This window comes from Excalfactoria chinensis, chromosome 1, assembly GCF_039878825.1.
Source record: "Excalfactoria chinensis isolate bCotChi1 chromosome 1, bCotChi1.hap2, whole genome shotgun sequence".
NCBI lineage: Eukaryota > Metazoa > Chordata > Aves > Galliformes > Phasianidae > Excalfactoria > Excalfactoria chinensis.
In genome coordinates, this window is record NC_092825.1 from 178291364 (window position 1) to 178315357 (window position 23994).

At 40.7% G+C, this 23994-nt stretch overlaps 1 protein-coding gene across 15 annotated transcripts in view; it reads right to left on the bottom strand.

The window, feature by feature from the left end:
* PICALM (phosphatidylinositol binding clathrin assembly protein) overlaps positions 1-23124 on the bottom strand; it is a 58771-nt gene extending 35647 nt beyond the window's left edge. For 13 of the 15 annotated variants that reach the window (XM_072326931.1, XM_072326934.1, XM_072326936.1 and 10 more), the window contains exon 1: positions 22827-23099. In XM_072326931.1, coding sequence (XP_072183032.1) covers positions 22827-22956 — 130 coding nt within the window. In that variant the 5' untranslated portion in view covers positions 22957-23099. Of the gene's footprint in view, positions 1-22826 lie in introns of all 15 variants that reach the window. The other 2 variants (XM_072326935.1, XM_072326930.1) reach the window with 2 other exon arrangements.
* Positions 23125-23994: the final 870 nt, after the last annotated feature.

Below are 23994 nucleotides of genomic sequence, written 5' to 3' on the forward strand. Positions count from 1 at the left end.
AGAGGATATTTTACACTGGTAAGAAATTATTTGAAAGCTGTTTTCTTTAAAAACATGTTTTGATATCTGTCACTGCATGTAAAAGAAAACAGCCTTTGTGACAGCAGCAGAAAACCATCCCTCACAGCACTGATGAGTGCTTATGTGAAAAGCATGTCAATGAACTTGGTGAGTGGGGGAAGAGGGGCAGGCACATTAGGAAGGAGAAATATCAGCCAACTGGGAGAAAATGGGCAAGAACAGAAGTAAATAGACAAGTCTAGCTCTGAATGGAAGGAAATAAATTTGCAAATACAAACAAGGGAAAGAGTTGGTACAAAGCTCTTATTACTACATAATTAGTCCAGCAAAATAAAAAGCTTCTTACTGCATAAAAGGCAGGTTGAACAGATGTACGGAAGTTTTACGTGGAAGATGCTTTTCATCAGCACAGATGCTTAGCAGTCTGGTACATCCTGATACCCTCAAGTGCCTTTATCATCGATGTAACTCTTCTGAAACATGTCTTAAAGCTTCTTTGAAAGTATTTGCATGAGTAATTCTGATTCGGTAAAGAAATACTTGTACAGTTAGGCCTCAATTAGATCAGGCATTTTTATGCTAAGCATGGCATAAGAAGCACAGCACAGAAATAGCAGAAGGGAATACAGGAGCCTGCATTCCACACTGCTGGGCTGGCTTTTCAGGAACAGCCTCACTCATGATGATGTTTTTTTTTTTACCCTATTCCATGTATAATGGAGAGGCACAAACACAATGACTTCCAACATTCTGCACTTGATATAACCTGGTTTCACACCCCTACTCATCACACTACTAACGTGGCTGCTAGTTACTGGGCATGGTATGAGCAATACCATGCAATGAAACCAGCACTACCTAGGGATAAGGCACTTCCAAAGTTTCATAGAAAGTAGCAGTAAGCAACCAGTAAGCAACAAGAACTTTACCTTAAGCTTGCTGCTGGGTGGGATACTTGCATGGGGGAAAACTTTAAACAGCAATTAATGTATAGCCATATCTATGGGTGGAGGTGGAGATGGCCCAAAGTTCAGCAGGACAGCCAGAGCTGAAGGATGTGGGCTTATTCCATCAGCAGAAGAGAAGACAAAGGGAGGTGGGAGGAAGTATAAACACTGCCTTCAGTTGGACATTTTTGTGCGGTTAACAGCAGAAGTATGACAGGCAGCAGACACTGCAGCAAGAAAAATTCTCATAGGAAAAAGGATCTTAAATGAAAGTGGTCAGGCACTGGAATCCATAGGGAAGAAGATCTTCTACCATGTACCCTGGACAAAGAAGGAGGTTGATCAGCAGATTCTGAGGTCCCTCACAACCTAAACCAATCAATGACTTCACACCCTGCCTAAAGAGAAAATGGGCTCAAAGAAATGACTTACGAAGCTGTAGTCCAACATGAATGTACTTCTAAAGGTTACAAGGCCTTAGATCTGTGAGATATGATACAGTTTGAAGAACTCCATTTCGCCTATTAATATTAATTCAAGTGCCAAACTACAGCAAAGATTTTGAAATTACACAGCTTTCCTTAAAAAAAATAAAATAAAATAATCCTATATCTGTTTTTTAAGATATATTTTCTAAATACATCAGCTAAAATCTTCACTTCTAGATTACTTACACTAATTCAGTGTTCAGGTTTTATGCCATTCCCCCCCCAAAAAATGGAATCTTTGCAGGGAAACATAACAAATGTCTGGACTACAGACTTTCTGGTAGCACTGAAAGATGTGCCATTACACCAAAGCAATCCCATTACTTAAACCTGCTGAAGTTCCCCAGCACAAAGTGTGCAGCATCAAACCATAGGTTAATCTGGGAGGGAGAAAAAAGGCATTTGCTCTCTGAACCAAGATATCTACAAACTTTACAGCTGTCCAGGCTTCATAACAGCACAGAACCAAATGATTCACCATTGTTTTGTTTTTGTTTTTTTTTCCCCTAAAATGTTACACAATTGATGGGCATCAGATCAGAGAAGCACAAAGGTGAAAAGTACAAAAAGGCTGAAGATTCACAAGCAAGAAACAAGAAGCTGCCTGTACACAACAGCTCATACAAAGCTGACTTGGTATAGCACCTATACCAGGTGTGTAGATAGCACAACCCCATATGCAATCACAGAGTTCCTGCCCAACATCAATGCTAAGGCAGTCAGGCTAGGCAATACAGCACCAGAAGCATCAGCTACACATCACCCTAGGAAATAGGTGTGATTTCAGTACATGCTTGCAATCTGACTTGATTCAGAACCCTGTTCTGCCCTAGGCCTCCCCCTCAGACAAAAGTATAACTAACTTGTTTTCACACACAGATAACCTGTTTGTATGAGTTTAATGGAGGAAAGATATCCCAAATAATCTACCGATTAACAACTGCCTTGAAAACAGGCTTTGCTAACTCAGACTATCATCCATAGAAACATGTCCAGTAGACTGAATGCAAGTCAAAGATACGTACTTGGTGTACATACAGTGGTTGAAATGTACCTGTCATTTTTAACGTTTCTACTCTAAAATATCAACCTGGAAATATTTCCAAGAATTGGATCTTCCAGGAACGGAGACCTCCAAAATAGGTCAAGCAACTCTGACAGATTTCTATTTCTGTAACCACTGTTTTTTCCTCTATTATTACACCAAAGGCATTACGTGGAGTGAGCACACATCCAGTTATATTACCCACTGTGCTTTGCTTTGTTTTTTGAATCTTAAAATACCCATCCCATAAGCAGCTAATTGAAATATGGATCAAAATTAGTATGCACACAGTGCCAACGCTGCATTCTTCAGTTAAAGAAATACACAAAGTGGAAGAGGAAGGTAAATCACATCCTATGAAACAAGATAGATTCTAAACTTACATCTCTCCTCAGACACATAAAACTCATTCAGTCCCTAATATAAAAAGCTTTGGTTAAACACAAAACATAACGACACTTGGAAATGCTCTATTACTTTGATCAACAATTACTTGCCAACTTGCACCTATGGCTCTCTGAACATGAATTCATGTTTGCTAAGACAGAGGTGACAGGTCCTGCTAGATATTCAAGCTGTTTGCATTGAAGGAATTAGCCCAATGCACTTATTTTTTAAAAGCCCGCTATAAAATACAGCTCCAAAAGGATCCCACAAAACAAGCAGTTCAGCTGACCACTGTTCCTGCTCAAAGGATCAAATTTTCCCACAGAATCCATCCAATATGTAAAAGCAGCAATGCTCAGCAGCTGCGTTTTCTCCCCATAACAGGTACCGCTGCTGTGAGATCTCAGTGTTCCTCACTACAGCTCACTGTAGTCCAGTCTGTGTTTGCCAGCCACCCATCACGGAGACCAGTGTCACAAACACAGCATCACAATTACATACAAGATAAAGTATGGAAATGGATGCATTAACAATAAAAAGAAAAAAACACCTTACTGTATGCTTTACTGCCATCCACAAGGAGTACGAAGTATGACTAAATACAGGCAAGGATACCCACATCACATGAAACACCTCATTCCTCTCTAACTACCAGAAAAGCAACTCAAAAAAGACACAAGTGATGATGTATGCCCCAATTATACCCCATTAGCACCTGTGCTTAAATATTCATATACATGCCTATTTTCTTTAGGCTCAACATAAGTCTCCCATTTTCTCTCATCTATTTTGATACCTTCCACAAACACACACAGCTAAGACCTGTTTTCTGATTTATTAATAGCTTCAGTACCACCCTGGCAATCAAACAGCTTGTTTCTTTGAGTCATTACTTCCCAGCAGACGTACACACTACATACCTGTACCCTACAACAAGGCACTGTCAAAGTTTAAAGGTCATTCTGAACAGACTACATACCTTCCAGACTGCACATGCTTCTTTATCGCAGAATAACTCAATGACCAACAAGGGAAATGCTATGATGAAAAAAGCATGCAATCACACATGTTAAAACTTCCACTAAACATTCCTAATTCCCTACAACTCCAGAGGAGTTTTAGAACATGTATATGCATTCTAACTAGCACAAGTTCTAGTACACCAGGAATAGAAAACTGACAAACTATGAAGGTGTCAGGAAGTTCTCACTGGTTTCAACGCTTCAACTTGTCTTACCAGCAGGTAAGGCAATTAGAACAGGAATACACGTTGATAGATCCAAAGAACAAGCCAGCTATGCTTCAGATCAAGTTTACCTAATTCATGAATTTATATCTAAAGCCAAAACACATCAGGAATCCATACATGCCTTAATATATATATATTTGAATATATATATATAATAATTTCACCTTCAGTTCACTTCTTGAATGAGCTGAGTGATTACACTTATGCAGTTATGTCTGAGAAATCCAATAGAGCACAACCCTTTTAGTGTGTGGCTTAGCTTTAGACTGCAGAGATGATAGACCTGTGGGTGTCCAGGGTGTCCAGCAACATGCCACTTGTTGCTAATCACTAATGATGTACTGTGGGACAACACTGATACTAAAATACTTCTCTGCATGAGTGCCCACCTGTTTATGATCAGACTTTTTCCCTTTCACCTCCAGCTGCACAAATAGATCTTAGTTAAGCTCTGAACTTAAGATTCCAAAGGCTATCAATTAAAAAAAGATTTCCCCCCCCTCATTCCTCTAATTCCCAAATTATAACCCTTGCCCCGTGTTAAAGTCTCATCTTCTTAAGGTAATACTTCTCATTCTAAGCAAATATGTCATCTCTGGAACAGAGCAAGAGATTTGAAGAGATTTCAGTACAGGCACAATTCCTTCCCATAAGGCAGCACATAGCATTGCCGCAGCTAATTGTGCCAACTTTCTAAGAATTATGTGAAAGAAAGCAGAATATTAAAAGTCAGCAAGTCTGCCTCTAAATGGTCTATAATCTGAAATGATCGGATTTACGCTGCTAGGAAGTTTGCCACAGGACAAAAAAAAAAAGAGTATTTGCTTTGATTGTATTAAGAATAGAGCTGAAGTAAGTGCTAATGGCATTCTAAAATTCAATTTACTTTCACTAATTCTAAGCAAATTTTCTGTGCTTATGATTAACACTCCACAGGTCACTTCCAAGCAGCCAACATGATCCCCATACCACAGTCAATTTTAAAACACCACCATCACATCCTCCTTCTAGCAGGGTAAAAAAGAACCAAATGCACCAGTTATAACAATGTAACATTTGGCAGCAGATCTGGAATGAAATGGAAACTGAATTTAGTCACTGACTGTAGCAGCGGCAAGGCTTTCCTTAAGTCAGTTGGCCTCATTTCCTAATCTAAAAGATGCCTTTTAACCCGAGTACTTCATGTGAAGGGTAACATACTACTTTATCCAGCACCTGCTGACCACAACCACTATTCTGGATTATGAACATGATTCCCCCCCCCCCATAGTACTTACATATTTCTTAACATTAATTCTCTTACGCAATAAAGCATTTTCCAAATATTAAGACACAAAATGAATAAAGAACTCAACAAGGGTTCACTAATACATGCATACCAGTGCCAGCAGGAAAATGCACACAAAACACCTAGAAAATGCTTAAACAGCATTTAACATGAACTACTCTTCAGTACTTAAGCATCAGAGGATTTAATTGTGGCATGAAAGGGTTTTGGACATTTACACAAATGTAGAGGATATCTGAAATCCTATAAGACTAAAACAGAGGTTAGCTGATCTTACTATCTACTCTGCTGCATTCAAATCTGATTCTATGCATTCCAATCTATGTGTAGATTAACTAAACTCAGAGAACCTCATGTATACATACAGTACATTTCTAATTAATTTTCCAACTCTTCTATAGAAGTTATTTTATTATAGGGAATGTGATTAGAGAGTTGCTGGATGTAAATAAGTAATTTCCATTGGAAATCCAATTTGTCTAAAAACAATCAGAAATAATTTGGAGTGGGAATTATTTCAAGCACACAATTCTGACAATTTCTTGAACATGATTTCTTTCTCAAAAAGATACACTTGGTAACTGCAGATGAAGCCTTTCCCAAAACAAGAAGCCCAGATGACATACTTAAGTGATCAAGATAGAAAGAAAGATGTTGGGTTTTAGCCTGAGCTGGTGAGATTTTTATCTGTCAGAAGGATATTACATAACTTGCATGTATCCAAGAGCTGAAAGAATATTCCATTACCTTCATCATTACCAGAAGATATCTGCCTTTGCATTTGAAACATAATATGTTAAACAGTATTTTATCTGAACTTTGGTTAATTCAGAATAGGATAAAAACCTGTATGTACGCAACTGCCTTACTAGATGGAGTCTTCCACAACACATCTCCAAGAGGCTTCATCCAACTCCCCTCATCTGGGAGATTAGGAAACGTACACTACATGTTTCTCAAAACAGTAAGGACGGCAGCTGGCAATTCTTCCTCTAAACAAGATGTTTTTCTAGGCATTAGAGACACCAACTCAGGAAACTTGGTGGAAGAGTTACAGAAATCTGAGAAGAACAACTCCATTCGGGGCTCCCCACATTTCACAAGGAATGGAATTAAACTCATTCATATTAGATAAGCAGAATAAAGAAGCTGAAGGCAGGTTTAATATAGTGTAGAATAACTTGTTTTACAGCCAACAATTTACGATTTTATTTCATCAAGCTGCATCTTGTCTTTTTATTCCTTCCATTTCAACTATGACTGAAGTATTCTCTCCCATAGCTAGAACAGTGATTTCTAACTGCAGTTCTTAGAAGCTCATTTTGAGTTGCTATCAGTAACCCCATGAACTCAGCATTACTGCCATGGGATGTTTCAGTCTAGATTTACTCCTATGGCAACTCCTTGACAAACCTTCAAGTTTGAGCACTGTAAAAACTGATCAAGATACTTCAAAATAAGAGTTGTATGAATGGGTTCAGCTGGATAAGTGCTTCAACAGGGACTTCTGAGCAAGATGAGGAGTTTAAACCAGAAAACAAAGCATCCATAAATGAAATTATAGTGAGAAAAGCCTAAATTGAAGGAAACAGCTCATAAAACAATTGGAAAAACAGGGAAGGGGTTTTTGATTTGCTGTAGTGTTGTGTTTTTATTAGTTTACTTAATTTCTCGTGTACAAGGAGGTACCAAATTCTCATTTTGATCCAATATTTCTAATGGTTAATATTCAAAGTTCCCCACAGTTACAAACATTGAAGAAACTGCAGATCTGAGTAAGTTATGTTTGCAGACTCCATTTCAGAGATAACATAGAAGACATAACAGATCACCGCACCCCTTACCAGTACCTACCCTCAAACGTATTGAATACCTTCATCACACCATTAAGGTTAACACTAAATGTTTTCTAAATTCCACCTCAACAGCACAGCCACACACGTAAACACAATCCTTTCATTTCAGCTACGTTTGTCTCATTAATCCAGAAACAATTACTAGCTCAATTACAATGATTAAGTGTTTGAGCCTTCATGAACAGCTTAAAGTTTAAAACCTGACTGTACCAACATCGTAAGTCCTCTTCACTGCTCTAATCAGATGCATTTCTCCCAGGGAAAAGTAACAATTTCAAGCAGTTCTGCTTACCCTGCAAGCATCAGCACCTTAAGCTTTCAGACAAGAGGAGATGCTCAACCAGGAAACCAACCTGAACTGCCAGCTCATCATAGCATAGTAAAGAAAATAAGTTACACATAAATAGGATCGCAGAATTATAAAGTAATTCAGGTTGGACAGTACCTCTGAAGGTCACGTCCTCTGACCCCACAGCATCAGATAAGCTAGCTTTGCTGATCACCATCCATCTAACCACAGACTTGGTTAAACCCATGGAAGGATCCCTTGAACACAAGTTCCTAAAAGGCAGCTACTTGTGTACCAGTACCAATGAAAACAAGTTCTGATCAGATTTATGACTTCACCTCTCCTTTTTTTACATAAGGAAAAGGCTACCAAGCTCACAGTGAACAGGCCTGGACTAGATGCTATCAGTATGAGCTAACTCCTTCCTCCATTCCCACCACATTTTTGTTCTGCAATTTGAATACAAATCGCAGTTTAACTTACTTAGGTCTTGATTCTCCATTTATACTTCAGGTAAGTGAAGGGCCTTTTTTTTTAGAGTGGTGGTGAGCACAACAAAACTCGATAAGAAAAGGTCAGAAACACCAATGAAGAAAGAGTGAGCCTTAAATGACACTATCTTTAAGACTCCCTCCCTGTAATATTTCACACACTCCCACTATTTTTTATCAAAAAGGTCACCCATAACCTCAGCTTAACCCATTCTACCTCAACCCCTATCAAACAAAAAAGAGTAAGGTTTGGAAAGAACCTCACTTAACATGCAGTCCCTCTTGCTTTACCTCAGAGACAGGGTGAGCTCATTCCTGTTTCTGTCCGCTGACAGCCACACACTTCTATCACTTGCCACAGAATCATTTCTGTCGGAAGGGACCCTTAGAGATCAACTAGTCCCGCAATGAACAGGGACACCTACAGCTTGATCAAGTTGCTCAGAGCCCCATCTAGACTTTGAATATCTCCAGGGACGGAGCAGCCACCAACTAACTGGGCAACCAATGAAAACTGGCAGGAGTCTCTACAGAAGACAAGACGATTGCATGCAAAATGGAGAAGAATAAGAGGAAAAAGGGAAGGGCATCAGTCCTTCCACCAACAGTATTTTCTTAATTAACCTTTTCCTTTCAGCACTCCCTAAACTCCTCCAGTCAACTTTCCAGTTGATCTCATCTGGATCCTCCTCAGTTTGACTTGTCCCCACAAATACAGCACGACCACAAAACTGAAAAAGGAATTCAAAAAGGAGAATGCTGGTCCCATGCTACATTCATTCCTCAATATCCATACAGAAGGATAACCCACCCTTACTGAAGCCTAACACCGCAGTTTTACACTGAAAATGAGGTAAGCCAAAAATTCTTGCAGTGCTCCTGCACTGCCAGGTATTCCTTATTTCATACACAGTTTTAACACCTTCTTTACCCATTGAGAATGTAGCTCTTCTATGGCAAACCACCCCAATTTGTCAATTTAATGTTGTCTTCCAATCTTGCCCTCTAGAACAGCTCCAAACAATGCCAGCACACGTTATGTCCAACATATCAGTTATTAACAAAAAAGTTATCATTAAAACCTGGTATGGACATATTCTCCACTTTAGATATCTTCCAATGTGATGGCAAACCCTGTATTTCAAAGCAGTTCTCTGCACTATTTCGTTTCTGAGACAATCATGCAGAAGAAATGCCAAGAAAATCTTTTTTCCTGCCACCATCAAGATCAATTTTTGTATTGAGTGAGAACTAGCAATCTAAGTGAAAGTCAATATAAAAGTATCTATGAGATAGTCAGCTTTCCAAAGATTAATTTTCCAGGTCCTTTCCTCTCCTTACAATTCATTTTTGTCTGCTGTCCTTAAGTATTTTCATAGAGAGCTGCCAAAGATTTAAGAGATTACTTGAGCTAGAATCAAAAATTTAATTTCAGAAGATACTTACCAGGTCCTGCCAACCTGAATTCAACTAGCATACTGAAGCGTTCCCTAACACACGTTCAGATACGGATCTCTGCAGTGAATTTAGTGGATTAGCAAAGGTTTCCTTAGATGAAAAACTATTTGCATTCTACATTTTTCTGAAGACAAAAAGAAAAGAAAAAACTGGTTTGACAGAGTAAGCTACATTTCCACTAAGGGTTTTTGCTGGTTTTGGTTTGGGTTTATTTTTTTCCAGTTGCAGATTTCTTAGTGTATGGTGTTAAGTGTGTGAATTGTGAAGTTCATAAGAAATAGATGATGTCTAAAGATCTGCTCACATGGGTAAGGTTTTTCCCTTAGCCCCTTGTCCCCAAATATCACCTTGATAACAGTCTCTCTGATAACTAAGATGTTTTTTCCTCACTGCAGTGTTCGTTACCATTGCAGACACTGAAAGTCTCACCAATACTGCACTACTCTCTATAAGGATAAAGCCTCAAGTCCTTTCCCTAAAAAGATATAGGTCAGCTACTTCCTGGGCACCCAAAAGCAGAGAAATATCCAAGACCTGCTAAAACTACTAAACACTTCCGTTCCACATTACTCTTGACTTTTTTAGAAGTATTTTATCCCTGAATTAGTCCAAAATAACTGTTAGTTTCCCCTTGCCAAACACTGCGATATCATCCCCATTGGAAGCATCTGTAAAGGCAAAGCCTTGATCTTATCTTTAGAAAAATTCCAATAATGAGTCTACAGAACATTCTCTAAAGGTGATTCTTGATTACAAGATGAAAACTGCCTGCGTTTGCCAACTCACATGGCAACGGCTGCATAAGCAGAACATTTGCACAGAGATTTAACCCAATGGCAATTTTAAAACCAAGGAGGAAGAAAATGCTTTTTCTTTTCCCCCCCCCACTGAACACATGATCATATCAATGAATCAAAATCACAGTTATTTGTTCAACACTAAGTATTTCCAGAGCATAGAACTGTGAGCGCTTGAGGATGAATCCACTTCTTCAGGTACACAGACACAGTGCCCTGTCTCAGCAGTGCAGGCTGAAAGAGATCTTTGGGATGGGCAAGCTTTGCTTGTGAACTACAGCCATTGTATTTGACACTGAAGTATTTAAGCATACAGTATATTATGAATAGTATGGATAGTTACGCACAGTGGTTGGATGGAAGCATAATTAATTGTACTAGGTGGAGTGCTGCTATTTTCTTCAAAAGTAATTACTTTGAAAACTGTGTAGCTTTAACACTGATCTCCCACAGAAAGCAAATGGTATATACATGCAAGTACATCTTACAGTCACCACATCTCACTGAACAAGTTCTTATGCCACAAAATTCTCTCAAGTCATTATTTAAGCAGGAATCACACATCAATCACTCTTATTTCTTTTTTGTAGAGTTGAATCTTTAATGTTTAATAGACAAAACACAAGATGAGAAATAAAACCATCCAACCTGAGGCTTTTGCAAAGCTGCATGAGGTACGTTTGTCTCCTCCCATTTTTAAAACAGACTTTGGAAGTGGGATTTCTTTCTCAACAGAACCCAATTCACAATAAGAATACCACATCTCACCCAAATGCCTTTGAGAACTGTGAGGAAACACACATTCGAGTGAAAAGAGACCTACCCCTGCATTTGCCTACCTCCATGGGTGCTGAAGCGGCAGATAAAGATGCATACATATATCCACCCCCACAGAGCAAAGCATTTTGGTCAGACTATGACCTTCTCCAATTTCAAAGACCTTCTCCAGCTTTCCCTGTTTCTCAAAAGCACTCATGCCAGAACACATCCTTCAGTATGCAACCTCCCCGGCTGTGTATCGCCTGCAGAGCACAAAGCAGGAGTATCCTGATGTCCTCAGCAAACCAGTAATTACATAGCAAAATAAAAGCAATGTAATTAAAGCTGTACATTGTAATTGTAAAAATATTTAAATGCACGGTAGGATGTCTGTCTTGGCAGTTGCCATCCTGCACAGCTTCCCCTACAATCAACGGTTGCCCAGTTAATTACTAGGAGAAAAAAAAAAATCCTTCAGACATGGTTTTATGGAAACATCTGCATTTGTCAAGAGCTCACATCAGTTTGTTGCACCAAATAAGATGCATCACCAAGAGATTCAAATGGTGCCAACACCATATATTACAGGTCCTTTTGTCCCTTCAGAGTCACAGTTCAATAGTAAGTTAACCCATATTTACTGAAAGAACAAAAGGCAAATGAACTTACTCTGCAGATACTGAGGTGTTCTGTACGCGCTACAAAAATCAAGCTCGAGTGCTTCAAAAGCAGTTGTTTGCATCTTTAAGGAGCTTTGTGCGGCCACAGGCTTCTGAAGATCTACTCAGAAAAGTCACTGCAGAAATTCTGACATTCAGCACAACTGTTAAGAAGTAAACACCAACATACTACACATGAAAAATACTGCAGTGTTCCATACGTGTTCAGTGGTCTCTCTGTGACAAGCATGACTTCTTGCATACCTACAGAGTGGTTAATCAGATGGCTGCTTGCTGCTTTAGCTGACTTAACACAGCTTAAGGGCTCTTCATGACAACTGTAGCTCTGAGTTAAGCACTTGTAAGATGTCACAAAAAAGCAGCCCAATGCATGCGTGAAGAGGGGAAAAAGTAGAGAAAAGGGAAAGTCAAGACAATCAAATTGCTACTAAAGAATAACACAGCAAAGCATGTATTTCATAAGGGAGTTCTATAAAGGAATACATCTCTTCTTCCCTGTAATTTCTGTAAAAGAAGCTCATCAACTCCAAGCTAGTAACCCTCAGTATTTTACCATAACAGATCTCTTTCACTGACGAGAAACACTTGCTCAAAGCTTGCTGCACAGTTTTAGTTACCAAATCTCAGCTGATGACTGAGGAGGAAAGACTAAGAAGGAAAACAATTTTGGTTATTTGCTGATCATTGCATATTAGTCTTTTTCTTAAAGGAAAAGAAGGGTTCCTGAAAAACGATTTCATTTAAACAAGGACAACTGCCAATAATCAAATTTCTATTACCAATGAAAATTCAACACCAAACTTCAGAAACACCAAGCTAGAATTTGCTGACAACAGAACTGGTGTGAGTGGTTGGCCCAAGAGCGGACCACAATGGACTTAGACACAGTGGAGAGGTGGGATGGCAAAAATCTCATGAAGCTCATCAAGAAGTACAGAGTTCTCTACCTGGGTAGGAACAGCATCAGGTACCAACACATGCTAGGAGAACACAGCTGGAAAGCCAGTCTGCAAGAAAAACCCTTTGGGTCCTGGTGGACACCAAGCTGAACATGAGCCAACGAAGCTGTGCGGCCACACTGCTCAGGCAGCTAATGGTATTCTTGGCTGCATTAGGCAACGCATCTCAAGCAGGGTCAGGAGAGGTGATGGTTCTGCTTTTCTCAGCAATCACGAGGCTGCACCTGGAGTTCTGGGCTCCCCACTACATACATACTGGACAGAGTCTAATGGAGGGCCCCCAAGATCACCAAGGGCTTGGAGCATTACTCCTATGAAAACGGACAGAGCACTGGACTGCCCAGCCTGGAGAAAAGAAGGCTCAGACAGGTCTTACAAGGTCCATAAATACCTTAAGGATGCAAAGAGGAAGGATCCAAGTTGGAACACAAAAGGTTCCATCTCAATATCTACTCCTAAAAGAACTAATCTTCACCAGGAATAGGACAAAGACAGCAAAACAAAATGCAAAGCTGATCCTTCCACGTTAACTTATTCAGTGACTTGTGCTAAATTCTAATAAGCAAATAAAATTCAAGATACTTCAAACTGGAGTATTTCTTGCTGCCACTTTAACACAAGCTCCACCCATTCCACAGTATTTCTTCTATGTTTTGCACATAAAGGTGAACTAATTAAATGAGATTTCTCATTGACAGGCCCATTCATGCCTTCATTTCTGGACAACACAGATTGTTTTCTGATATGAACTGTTAATAAATCAGATAAATGGAGTACAAGAGCTCAAGAGGAAAATAAAGACAATTATTTCTTCCCCTACTCAAAACACACATATGTATCCTCATAAAACTGTTTCAGATGAAACTTGTGTATCCAGCTCATGTAAGAAGAGAGGCAGTCGAGTAAAACAGCATCCAAAATCCTCCATACCTCTTATAGAACTGTTGAAAAGGCCTGATTTAGCCTTAACTTCCTTCTTCAACTTAGAATAGTATTTCCCATGAGGTATTTGGAGCTCCCTGAGCAAACAAAACTCATCTTGGCTCATCCCACTGCAGGCTCAATGCACATTTAAATAGCACCCTTCTACAAGGATGCAACTGCTAACACATCAGAATTACTCTTTACAGTCCATGCCAAAGCTGTTCAGAGTAGAATCACAAAATATAATGTGAGATAGGTCAAGGTGGAACAGAAATAGCCTTCACTGAGCATGGAGCGTGGATTCTTCTAGTGCTGCAAATTAAGCTCTATTGATTTTCAACAGCTAAAGCCATGGACCTTACAAAAGGGAACCCACCCTATAAGAATAATTGTTGTGTTTGGGCTTCATAAATCCAAAGTAGCTTTTCTGCTCACCCCCAGATTTAGAGATCTTTCTGATGAGTGCTTCATCAGTAGTGATGCAGTTATCAAGTTTCACAAAGTTTTAGAGCCAACATGGAGCTTGGAACCCCTTCAGTTTGAAACTAGACCAGTGGTAGAAGACGTAAAGTGTGATAATTGCCCCACATCCCACTGCTTCCAGATAGCAATTTCTGTATTTACCACGCGCAAAGACATGCCTTTGCCATGAACAGCCTCTAAAATAAACCAGGGCCAAAGTAACAACAGTCATCAGTAAAAGGAAAGATTACTCCAGCCTGATTCTATCTTTAAAACAGAACTGTTTGCTAAAGAAAAGCTCTAACTGCAAGACCTAGCAAGTTATTCCATTGCTTCAAAGTCAAGTCATTCACTGGTTAGAACCTCAGAGAACTAAAAAGAACATGGAGCTACAGTACAGCTAGGTGATAGAATGTCTTGTGTCCACTCTGCTACATACCAAGAGGCTGAGCACATTCCTGTCTACAAAGGCTCCTCATTAACAGTTTTCTTTAGAAAGGACAAAAGCATCTCCACAAAAGTATTCTGTTTTTCTTACAGATAATTAAATCTGAAGAAAGTCTCCTCGTCAAATAACTCTGCGTAGGCAAAAAATGTCTCAAACTCATAACAATGCAATTCCCAACATCACACATTCAATTAACTGTGCTGTTCCCTGGCATCTGAGAACTAACACAAAAGCTTCCTTGGATTTCCATCCATTTACATGCCAAATTAAGCACGGAAATAAACTTCACATATTCCATATTTTTAATGCAAAGGAATCTGCTAGGAAACCGCATTAGCTTTGATTACATTTGATAGGCTTAATGATGCTACTGACTGTGGCAAAGCATCCCAGCTCAACAGATCCAAAGTTTCATCTCATTCCCTATTAACTATCAAGACTTTAAAAAAGAAGCCTGCCCACAGAGCATCATTTTTCCCCCAAGCACAGCACAGTGTGTCAGTCCCTGTGTTTCAAACAGTTTACAGCTGGCGCTTGTGTATCTTGAGCTTTTCCATCAGACAGCTAATCAAAGGCAGCAGCTCACTACGCACTTCATTGCCTTGTTAGAAATAACTACAGCCTAGTCATGCAAAAGTGTTCATATTTGGCATCCGTCGACTTCTCACTCATTCCTATGATTAAAATCCACCTCCTAAACTTTTGATGCTCTAGACTTTATTCTGCAGTGCTGTTTCAATATCTGACTGAAATGCACTTTGAGTTTAACACAGACTGGTGACAGTCAATTTTACTGCAGGACAACAAATGCAGGTACTGTAATTTGAGTAAAACCTGCTAATCAGAACTTATCTGTATCAGTGAGAGCAAAGTGACACAGACCGTCGCCCACACAGCTGATTCCAAGTTACACTGGAATCCTCACGTATCTTTTCGTTTCTAAACACTAAAAGTTGCTGAGAGAAAACAAGCACAGAAGGATATTTAGAAAAGACAGATCAAATCAAGAATTGCTTTATGTAAAGCAAGCTTCATTTGAAAATCGCAGCTGTATATAGTTGCTGTGTACCACTGAAGTATATATTCCCAGTTTATCATTTTTAAAAGGCAAGATTTTTTTTAAGCTTGTCATGACACTGTCTGCTACATTATTAATACCAATGGCTTCTGGCAAATAGAAAAATAGACAATCAACTGACACCCCCATCAGTGCTTAAGCCACCATACCGAGAATAGCTGAAGCAAGTTTTACAGTTTTATATCAAAAAATGAGGTCAGGTCAGGAATACACAGACATGGATCAGAAAAATTCAAAGTCTGAAATAGGTTGCAGCGATGGCTGCAATTATCACAGTAATACAGGCTAGGGAGGAGGGGAAGGGGATAGAATCAAATTCAAACTCATGAGTGACCCAATTTCCAATTAAACATCGACCTATTTGTCAGCCAAATAAACCAAGCACAACTGGAAATAAAGTGGAATGCTGAAGGGATTTCTGAACCTAAGTGTACGTATCAGCAGGGAGGAGAAGCACTCTATATAACATAACTAAACCCAGCACAAAAAGCACGCACCTGAAAGGCACGCGACAGGTACAGAAACTGTCATATCACATTGCAGTTCCTCATTATCCATCCCAGAAGAATTCAAACATTGCCAACAGCAAAGCGAGTCACAGGCAGCCCTTAATGTCAGAGAATATGAAGACAGCTATTTCTCCTGTCTGATAGCTACTTGATCTTCTGATTTGGCAGAAACTACCAGAATAATCAAATCACAGACAACCACAAATTTTGTGAGGATGCTAATGAAATATGTATCACTCTTCACACTGGATTACAGTTTTAAAAGCTATTAATGTAGGGGGAAAAATATATATATATATATATATATGTAAAAATATTTGGCAAGGAAACAGTTATTAACACAATTTGGAGAATGAAACCTTAAATATTAACAGTGACAAAGGTTACAAACCATACAGATACTTTGTTGATGTCCCAGTATATAGTTGGGAAGTGCAGTGGCTGAGCTACATGCTACTGCAAGTACCATATTTAGAGTAAATATGTGAAATAGCAGAGCAGAGTTGGAACCAGCACAAACGTAACCCTTCCTACATGAGCAGAACTGCTGCTTCCAGAATGGCACTGCTGCCACAGCACAGATACAGTAACTGAGGGACTGCTTGCTTCAGAGGTAATAACATTAAGTGAAGAATTTAAAGTGCCTTATCAATAGAATGAGTGGAAAGAGAAAAAGAAGAGCTTGATGTAGAGAGCTCCTTCTTAGGAAATTGAGGGATCTCAAAGAAATTATATTACAGAGCTCAGAATGAGCCTAAGAGACATATTTTTGTATTATATATATATATATATATATATATATATAAACACACACACACACACCAATACATGCCCAGACACTACATATACATCATCACATGAATTGAAATAAAACCACAAGACCTTCATACCACTTCTCTCCAGTATATTTACATGTGCCTCACGCTGAGAGCTGACATTCCACATCAACTTCTAGTGCAGATCTTGTCATTTTACTACATCTGTTACAAAGCAAATAAAACAAAAAAACCCCTAATTTACTTATTTTTAATATCCAAACGATCCAGATAAGTATTACTTTAATAAAGCTCCTTTAGAAAAATAGCATAGGGATGTTTAGTCACAATCTGAAAATCCGGCCCATTTGTTAAGTCATTATGAAACGCTTAACTTAATGAAGTTATTTTCACAGACAGTTAAATACAGCTTAATTCCCTAATTTCTCAAATCTCAATACCTGATTTATCACAAGTTACTCAGAACTTGGATTTGCCACTAACAGCCTTGAGAATACCCAAAGTTCACAGTGACTACACAAACATTCTTTGGAGGTTTACAAACTACCATCTAACTGATAAAGCTGTAATGCGAAGCTAAGGGTGACTGCTGAGACACAACACACGCTATTTCTACTCCCTTTGAGCTAAGAAGGGTACATCAGTTAAGAAAAGTTCATAACCTGCCTGATCAGAATCACACTTCACAATGGACATAACTTCTCAACCAGCAAGAAAAGTATCACAACAACTTGATATCAACATCAGTTTCTTCCATTTCCACTTAGCAGTGGCTTTTTGACTGGTTAGTTCTTGTTATACATGAATTATGAACTATTAGTGAATGTTTAATGATCGTCTTACAACAGGACTTCAAGACTATATCCAAGTCATCCACAACACTCACCTGATTCCTTCTACAACATTTTAGGATCAGCAAGGTTTACCAACAATAAGAGTGCACATATCTGATCTGCAACAACTGGGCTAGTTTTGGAAAAGTAATTGATGTTTCAGTATTAAAGAGTGAAAATACCTTAAAGACACTGAGAAACTTGAGGAGGCTGTTAAATACTGAGCTTTCCAATACAAAACATGTCTCTGTTTTGGAAAAGGTGTGGTATTTTTCCACGGAGAGCAAGATCTCTAACATTTCCTCAGTTAACTTTCACAGCATTTACTTACTAGCATAGTGATCATAAAGCTTTATGTAAGGCAACGTACAGAAAAAAAGAAACCAACAAAAAGGAAGCTTGAATTCCATGTTTTTTTGTAAGTCACCCTTTTTGTATTAACTTTCCAAAGTAGTGTTACTTTGTGAACTCGTTGTCACTAAGAACAGTTTAAAACTTCCACATCTAGAGACTGAAAACTGATCTTAAAAATACAAACAAGACTGAAATAGATCATTAGGTCACAGTCTGAAACGCAGAAGAATGTCTTTTCTGAGTATCTCTTTTTGAAGATGTTGAGAGACGACGGCACCATTAAAAATTATAGTTAGAGCAACAGCCCAAAGTTGCATGACACCCAAGTAACCTCAGCCAATGCAAAACAATGGCACTATGAAGATTCACAGTAAGCTGATTGCAGGTGTTCTCCAGCCTCTCCTCCACAGCTCCTGCCTCTTACTTCATCTGAAGTAGAATACTGCTTCAGGCTAAGTAAAATAAAACAACAGCTGCAGAACTAAATGGCTATTCTTTCTGCAAATGAGCAGCTGTGGTAGAAAAATCAGCCCTCTGGCACTCCAGAGGAGTATGATAGTTCTTGTGCTCTACTAAAAGGCATAAGCAAACATTGTAAAGGAATTCTAGTAAGAAGCTGGGGAAAGCTCACTAAGGAACAAATCCTGAAGGAGTCACAGAAGGACTCAGGAAGAAAGAAATACTTCAAAGGAAAGCTGTAATGATGTAATTATCTGCATTTCGAGTAATTATGGTTACACATAACAGTTCTAGGCAAGAATAGCCACGGACCGCCTCCAGAAATTTCAGTCAGATATAAAATGAGAAGCAAAGTCATGAGAAACAACAGGTAGTACTAAGGAAACAACAAAATAAAAATAGTTCTGGTAAAGTTTTAAAGTGCCATAAAAAGAACATGGATAACCTATTCCTACTGCAAGAGTGTTTAAAGAGCCCAGGAGTTAACACTTAGAACCACTGAAATAACCCAGTTGTTTCAGTATTCAAAGGTAGGTGAGCATTCTAAGCATTGATTTTCCCAGCTTTACTACAAATCTCCGGTGAGGTACAGAGAAAAGCAGTGATCCTTGTCCTTTAGTGCTACAAGATCCCCTCTGCTGACTGTCACCTGAGAGCAGAAGCATAAAGCAAGACTTCAGCTGGACTCTGTTGCTGTTCTAGCAGCAGCCTGCAAGCAAAACCAAACCAGCAGTGTGAGGGACTTGGGAAATAAGTTCCCAGCAAGTTTAATTCAACTTACTTTCACTTACGTAGTTTCTCAGTAACATCTACATAACAGAGGGCAGCATCAGTTTACTGTCTTCCTTAAAAATACTGATTTTCTTCACAATAAGAAGTAAAGGAAGTTACACGCTGGCATAACTATTGAGAGATTTCCTGTTAAGGAAGGATAATTACAGTATCACAACTTCCTTCCAAGCCATCCATCCACATTCTCCTTTAAAGAGCACTATTATCTACAAGCAGACAGGGCTACTATACCACACACACTCTAAAACCCAACCCTAACCATATTTCACATCAAAGCCTGTTAGGTTTTTTTTCTTACTACACTTACAAACTTGCACAGGTACACAAACATTTCTATGCCACCAGGGACCTGGTGAAAGCACTTCGTTGCTATAAGATGCATTATCTTGTGGCTTTCTTAATACAAACTGCCCACCACAAAAGCATACATACACAGCTCCCCCTACTCCAACCTCAGCACCATAAAAATTAAAGCAAAATTCAGCTACAAGCTTTCCAGCACCACATACACTCAATTTTGTTCTAGTCTCCCTATAGCACTGAATACAGCAGACAATAACTAGCCATGAAAGGCTGTATGAAATTCAACATACAAATGAAACCTACAAACTAGTTGTGAGATATCAGAGCAGTGTGAAAACTGGGACGAAGTCCTAGTTAAACTAGTTTTCCATAAGAGAAAGTTAATGAACTATAATTTACGAGGTTTCAAGAATACTAAACCTGACTACTATGGAACAAGTGATCCGTGGTTACCAAAGCAGCACCTGGATGACAAAACAGAATTCTTAACCCAGTTATAAGATGGGACCTCCAAAACAGCAGCATATCCAGTGTGGATCACAAGATGATTGATGTTAACTATCATAGGCCAAGCCCACTTGTCAATTCAAATTCTAATTCTTTTCTCCCTCTAACCAAAAAAAAAGCAACTAAATATGTAACTGGAAAGGATCAATATGGTCCAGGAATGAGCTTTTACACTGTAGCTGCTAAGGCAGCAGTCACTGAGGGAACATACAAATACAGTAAGGAAAGCCCTTCAGTTTTGGAGCTCCATAGGCAATCAAGAACAAGATAAATAAGAGCTGGAATGATCACACTTAAAGGAATTTATTTTGCATTTTCCCCAGTTATACGGGTTAGTGCAAGGCTGGGCAACTTCAATGTGCTCACAAGAGCTCAAGCTTAAACAAGAAAGTTTCAGAAATAGGACAGTCCCAGAATTAGAAGTCTGCATAAGTAATGCATATACCACATCAAGAAGAATATGCAACCACCACAGAAAACACTACAAAAGTAAGGCTTAACTCTAGAAAACGTAGCTCATTCACTTGTCTAAAGTCTGGAGAAGGCCTTGAGGAAAGCAAGCTTTAAAAATTTAAAATATATTTTTAAATATTCAAGAGGGACGCTGCCCATGGGAGAGCGGTATACTGTTATTCACAGTGACAGGTCAGCATGTTGGATTTATTTAGCAGTTAAAAGAATTAAACTATTAATAAAAAAAGTATGCGCACATAACTTAGAGGTGGGGCTTGAATCACAGCTTCTGCAAAAAAAAAAGAAAGGCATTTATTTTTAAACATGCAGCCATAAACAGTATGAACAAAGAAGACTTCCAAAATATGGAACCGTGTCATTTCCTGATGGCAGGACTAGAGATTCCCAAGAAACTTATTAGAGGCAGCATACAAAACTTGATCTTGTCAGGATCTATTTTTTTACTGTTTGGAAAAGTAGTGATAATAGAGAAAGCTAATGGAAAAGAAGTTCACATTGCTCTGAAAAAAGAATCATCTGAGAAAGTCCCAGTTCCAGCCTCTTTCTCAGTCCAGAGTAGATAGAAAATAAAGAAGCAGTCCTCTCATCCAGCAACTACCAGACAGCTTTCTGACAAGTTCTAATATATCAAGCACCCTCTCAGAACAGTATTCTACAGGTCTTGATTAGGACCTCCCCCAGCAAACGTGTTCAGAACACCACCCCTGAATAAACGTGCATACACAGCTCCAAAGAGCAGTTGATGGGTCAGTTTGATAGTCCTGGAACTATGTTTTTTTTACTACTCCAAGCAAAGGTTTTGCCATAAAGTCTCCCCTTCTGCTGTGAGAAACTCAGTAACATCACAGCTTCATACATCAACTATATGACAAGGTGCTTTCTCTACCTGAGACTGAAATGAGTTGCAGCCCACAGATTTCGCTAGCTGACCAAAACAAAATACAACAACAAACAACAACAAAAACCCCACTCACATACAGTCATTTTCTACACCATCTCAAGGCAAAAGATGAAACGGATGAAAGAACAGCAACAAGAAACAGGGCAGCTGTTCCACGGCTACTCCATAAAATGGTCTTCATCTCTCTCAGGTACTCATAAACCAAGAGTTTCTTTACGCTGCAAGTCAGACACATTTTGATGGGGAAAAAAAAAAGTACTATTATACTGTAGTTAATGTTATCATCTGGTCTTGTCATTTGGACACAGTGAGCAATCAAGGCACAAATTCAAGATGCACAAAGACTCTGCCTTCTCACATATGTGGGTGGGAGGAAAGGACGAAGCACTTACACAGAAGGCACATCCACAGGTTCCTCTCCAGCATCTTTCAGATGAAGGAGGACAGATCTAGAATAAACGGATGTGATACACTCAAGTACCCAACTGAAGTGCATCCTTAGCCCTATGACCTCACAGCTTAATGGAACACGCACTGATACGAACTTCTGTGCTCATCATAATCAACTGGGTGGAACTGGGAGAAAACCTTTTAAGACTTCCCACTTTGGATCTAATTTTAACAGAAGCTGTATGGGATGTTAAGCTCAAGTGCTGAAGGTCTAAAGAAACCCTGTTAGGCCCATCTCCCCCTTGCTATCAAGACAGACTAGAAAGGATAAGAGAGAGATTAGTCCCTCAAGTACTCATTTCACACAGAAGAATACATGGAGCAAAACGATGGGAAAGCATTGGGTTTGGTTTTTTTCCTAGTAGACTACCTGGGAGAGAAATAAGAGAAGTAACCAACTGCTCCTTCTTGAAACTCCCACACCTCCTCTACAGGACGTGGGAATGCTGCTCTAGCAAGAAACCAACGAGACGAATGGGTGAGGAAATAACATCCCATTCCTCTGCTCAAACCCCTCGATTCTCCAAAGAAGAGGAACGCGGCGAGCGCTGTCCTTCAGAAGCTCACATTGCCCAGCGCCCTGTGCATAAAGAAAAGCCGATCGGAAGGCCTCTCCTGGAGGGCACACGCACGGCAAGCAGCCTCTCCCAGCCTCTCCATCGCCACGTCCCCGCTCCCACCCACCCCCACCCCCCCAACCAGACCGTCCTACGCCGCCCGACACTCCACGTTCCCGCGAGGCAGCCCCGCAAACCCGGCTCGGTTCCACGGGGCTCCGGGTAAGCTCAGCTCGGAAGGGAGGGCAGGGAGAACCCCGCCGCCGTCACCCCTCGAGTACTCACAGTCCAGGTGCTTCTTCTTGGGCCCCATGACCTCGTGTGTCGTGGCCTTGCAGACGGTTTTAGAGACCGCCGAGCCGGTCACGCTGTGCTGAGCCGCCGTGATGCGGTCGGTGAGGCTTTGGCCGGACATGGCGGTGGTGGAAGCGAGCGCGGCGCCGCTCCTTCCTCAGGGGCCGGGACGGGAGGACTACGCCGGGGGATGGAGCTGAACGGATTCCTGGCCCCGCCGCGCCGCAGGCGGCCCCCGCTCCGCCCTCAGGGACGGACCTGTCACCCGAGCAGGGACCCCTCCTCCTCCCACCCCCCTCCCCCAGCCGCCGTCCCCTCCCCCTCGCTCCTTCCGCTCGGCCGGGGACACGGGACACACACTGGGCGCCGCAGGAAAATGGCGGCAGCGCGGCTCCTCCTCGGAGCTTTCCGGGCGCCCCGCGTCACGTGATCTCGGCGCCCCGCCCACGTGACACGCCCCTCGAGCCCCCCCCCCCCCCCCCCCCTCCCTTTCCCTACTGCGGACGAGCCCCGGTGCGAAGCAAGGCGCGAGGAGGGGCGGGGTCACGTGGTTCCTGGCTGCCCTCAGAGCGGGTGTGGCGGGAGGGGGCCGCTGAGGGGCGGTTGGGGGCTGCCTGCCCTCAGGAGGGAGGGGCGGCCCCCAGCTTCGGATCGTATCTGTGGGGAGGTGGAGGTGTGGGTATCCGCTGTGGGGTCAGCAGAGTGACGCTTGAAAGCTCTCGAATTTACATCGTAAGTAAATAAAAACAGTGGTTTTTAGTCGGGTCTTTCAACGATCAGCCTCCCGACGTTTCACCCCTTCAGCTTAATGCCGCTCAGGGCTCTGGGATTTACCCAGCTGCTCTGCCCTTGACTTAAGGGATTTTTTGTGCCAAGTTGTTTCACGTGCCATAAAAGTTAGCCAAGCCGTTCCCTCAGGTGCCTCCCAGGACCCTGAGGAGGATGAATAACCCTGAGGAGCAGACACCAGAGCGCAGCTCCTTGTGCAGTCACAGCCACCCAGCAGCACTCCTTACATCTCCCAGCAGGGCTCTCCCCTCATCCCACTTCATACAGCAGCGAATAACCACAGCATTCCATCAGGCAAATATAGCCTTCCTCTCCTAGAAGTGCCTCCCTTGATGATTCTTCTTGGGAACGTCCCTGATCCGTGAAGCCA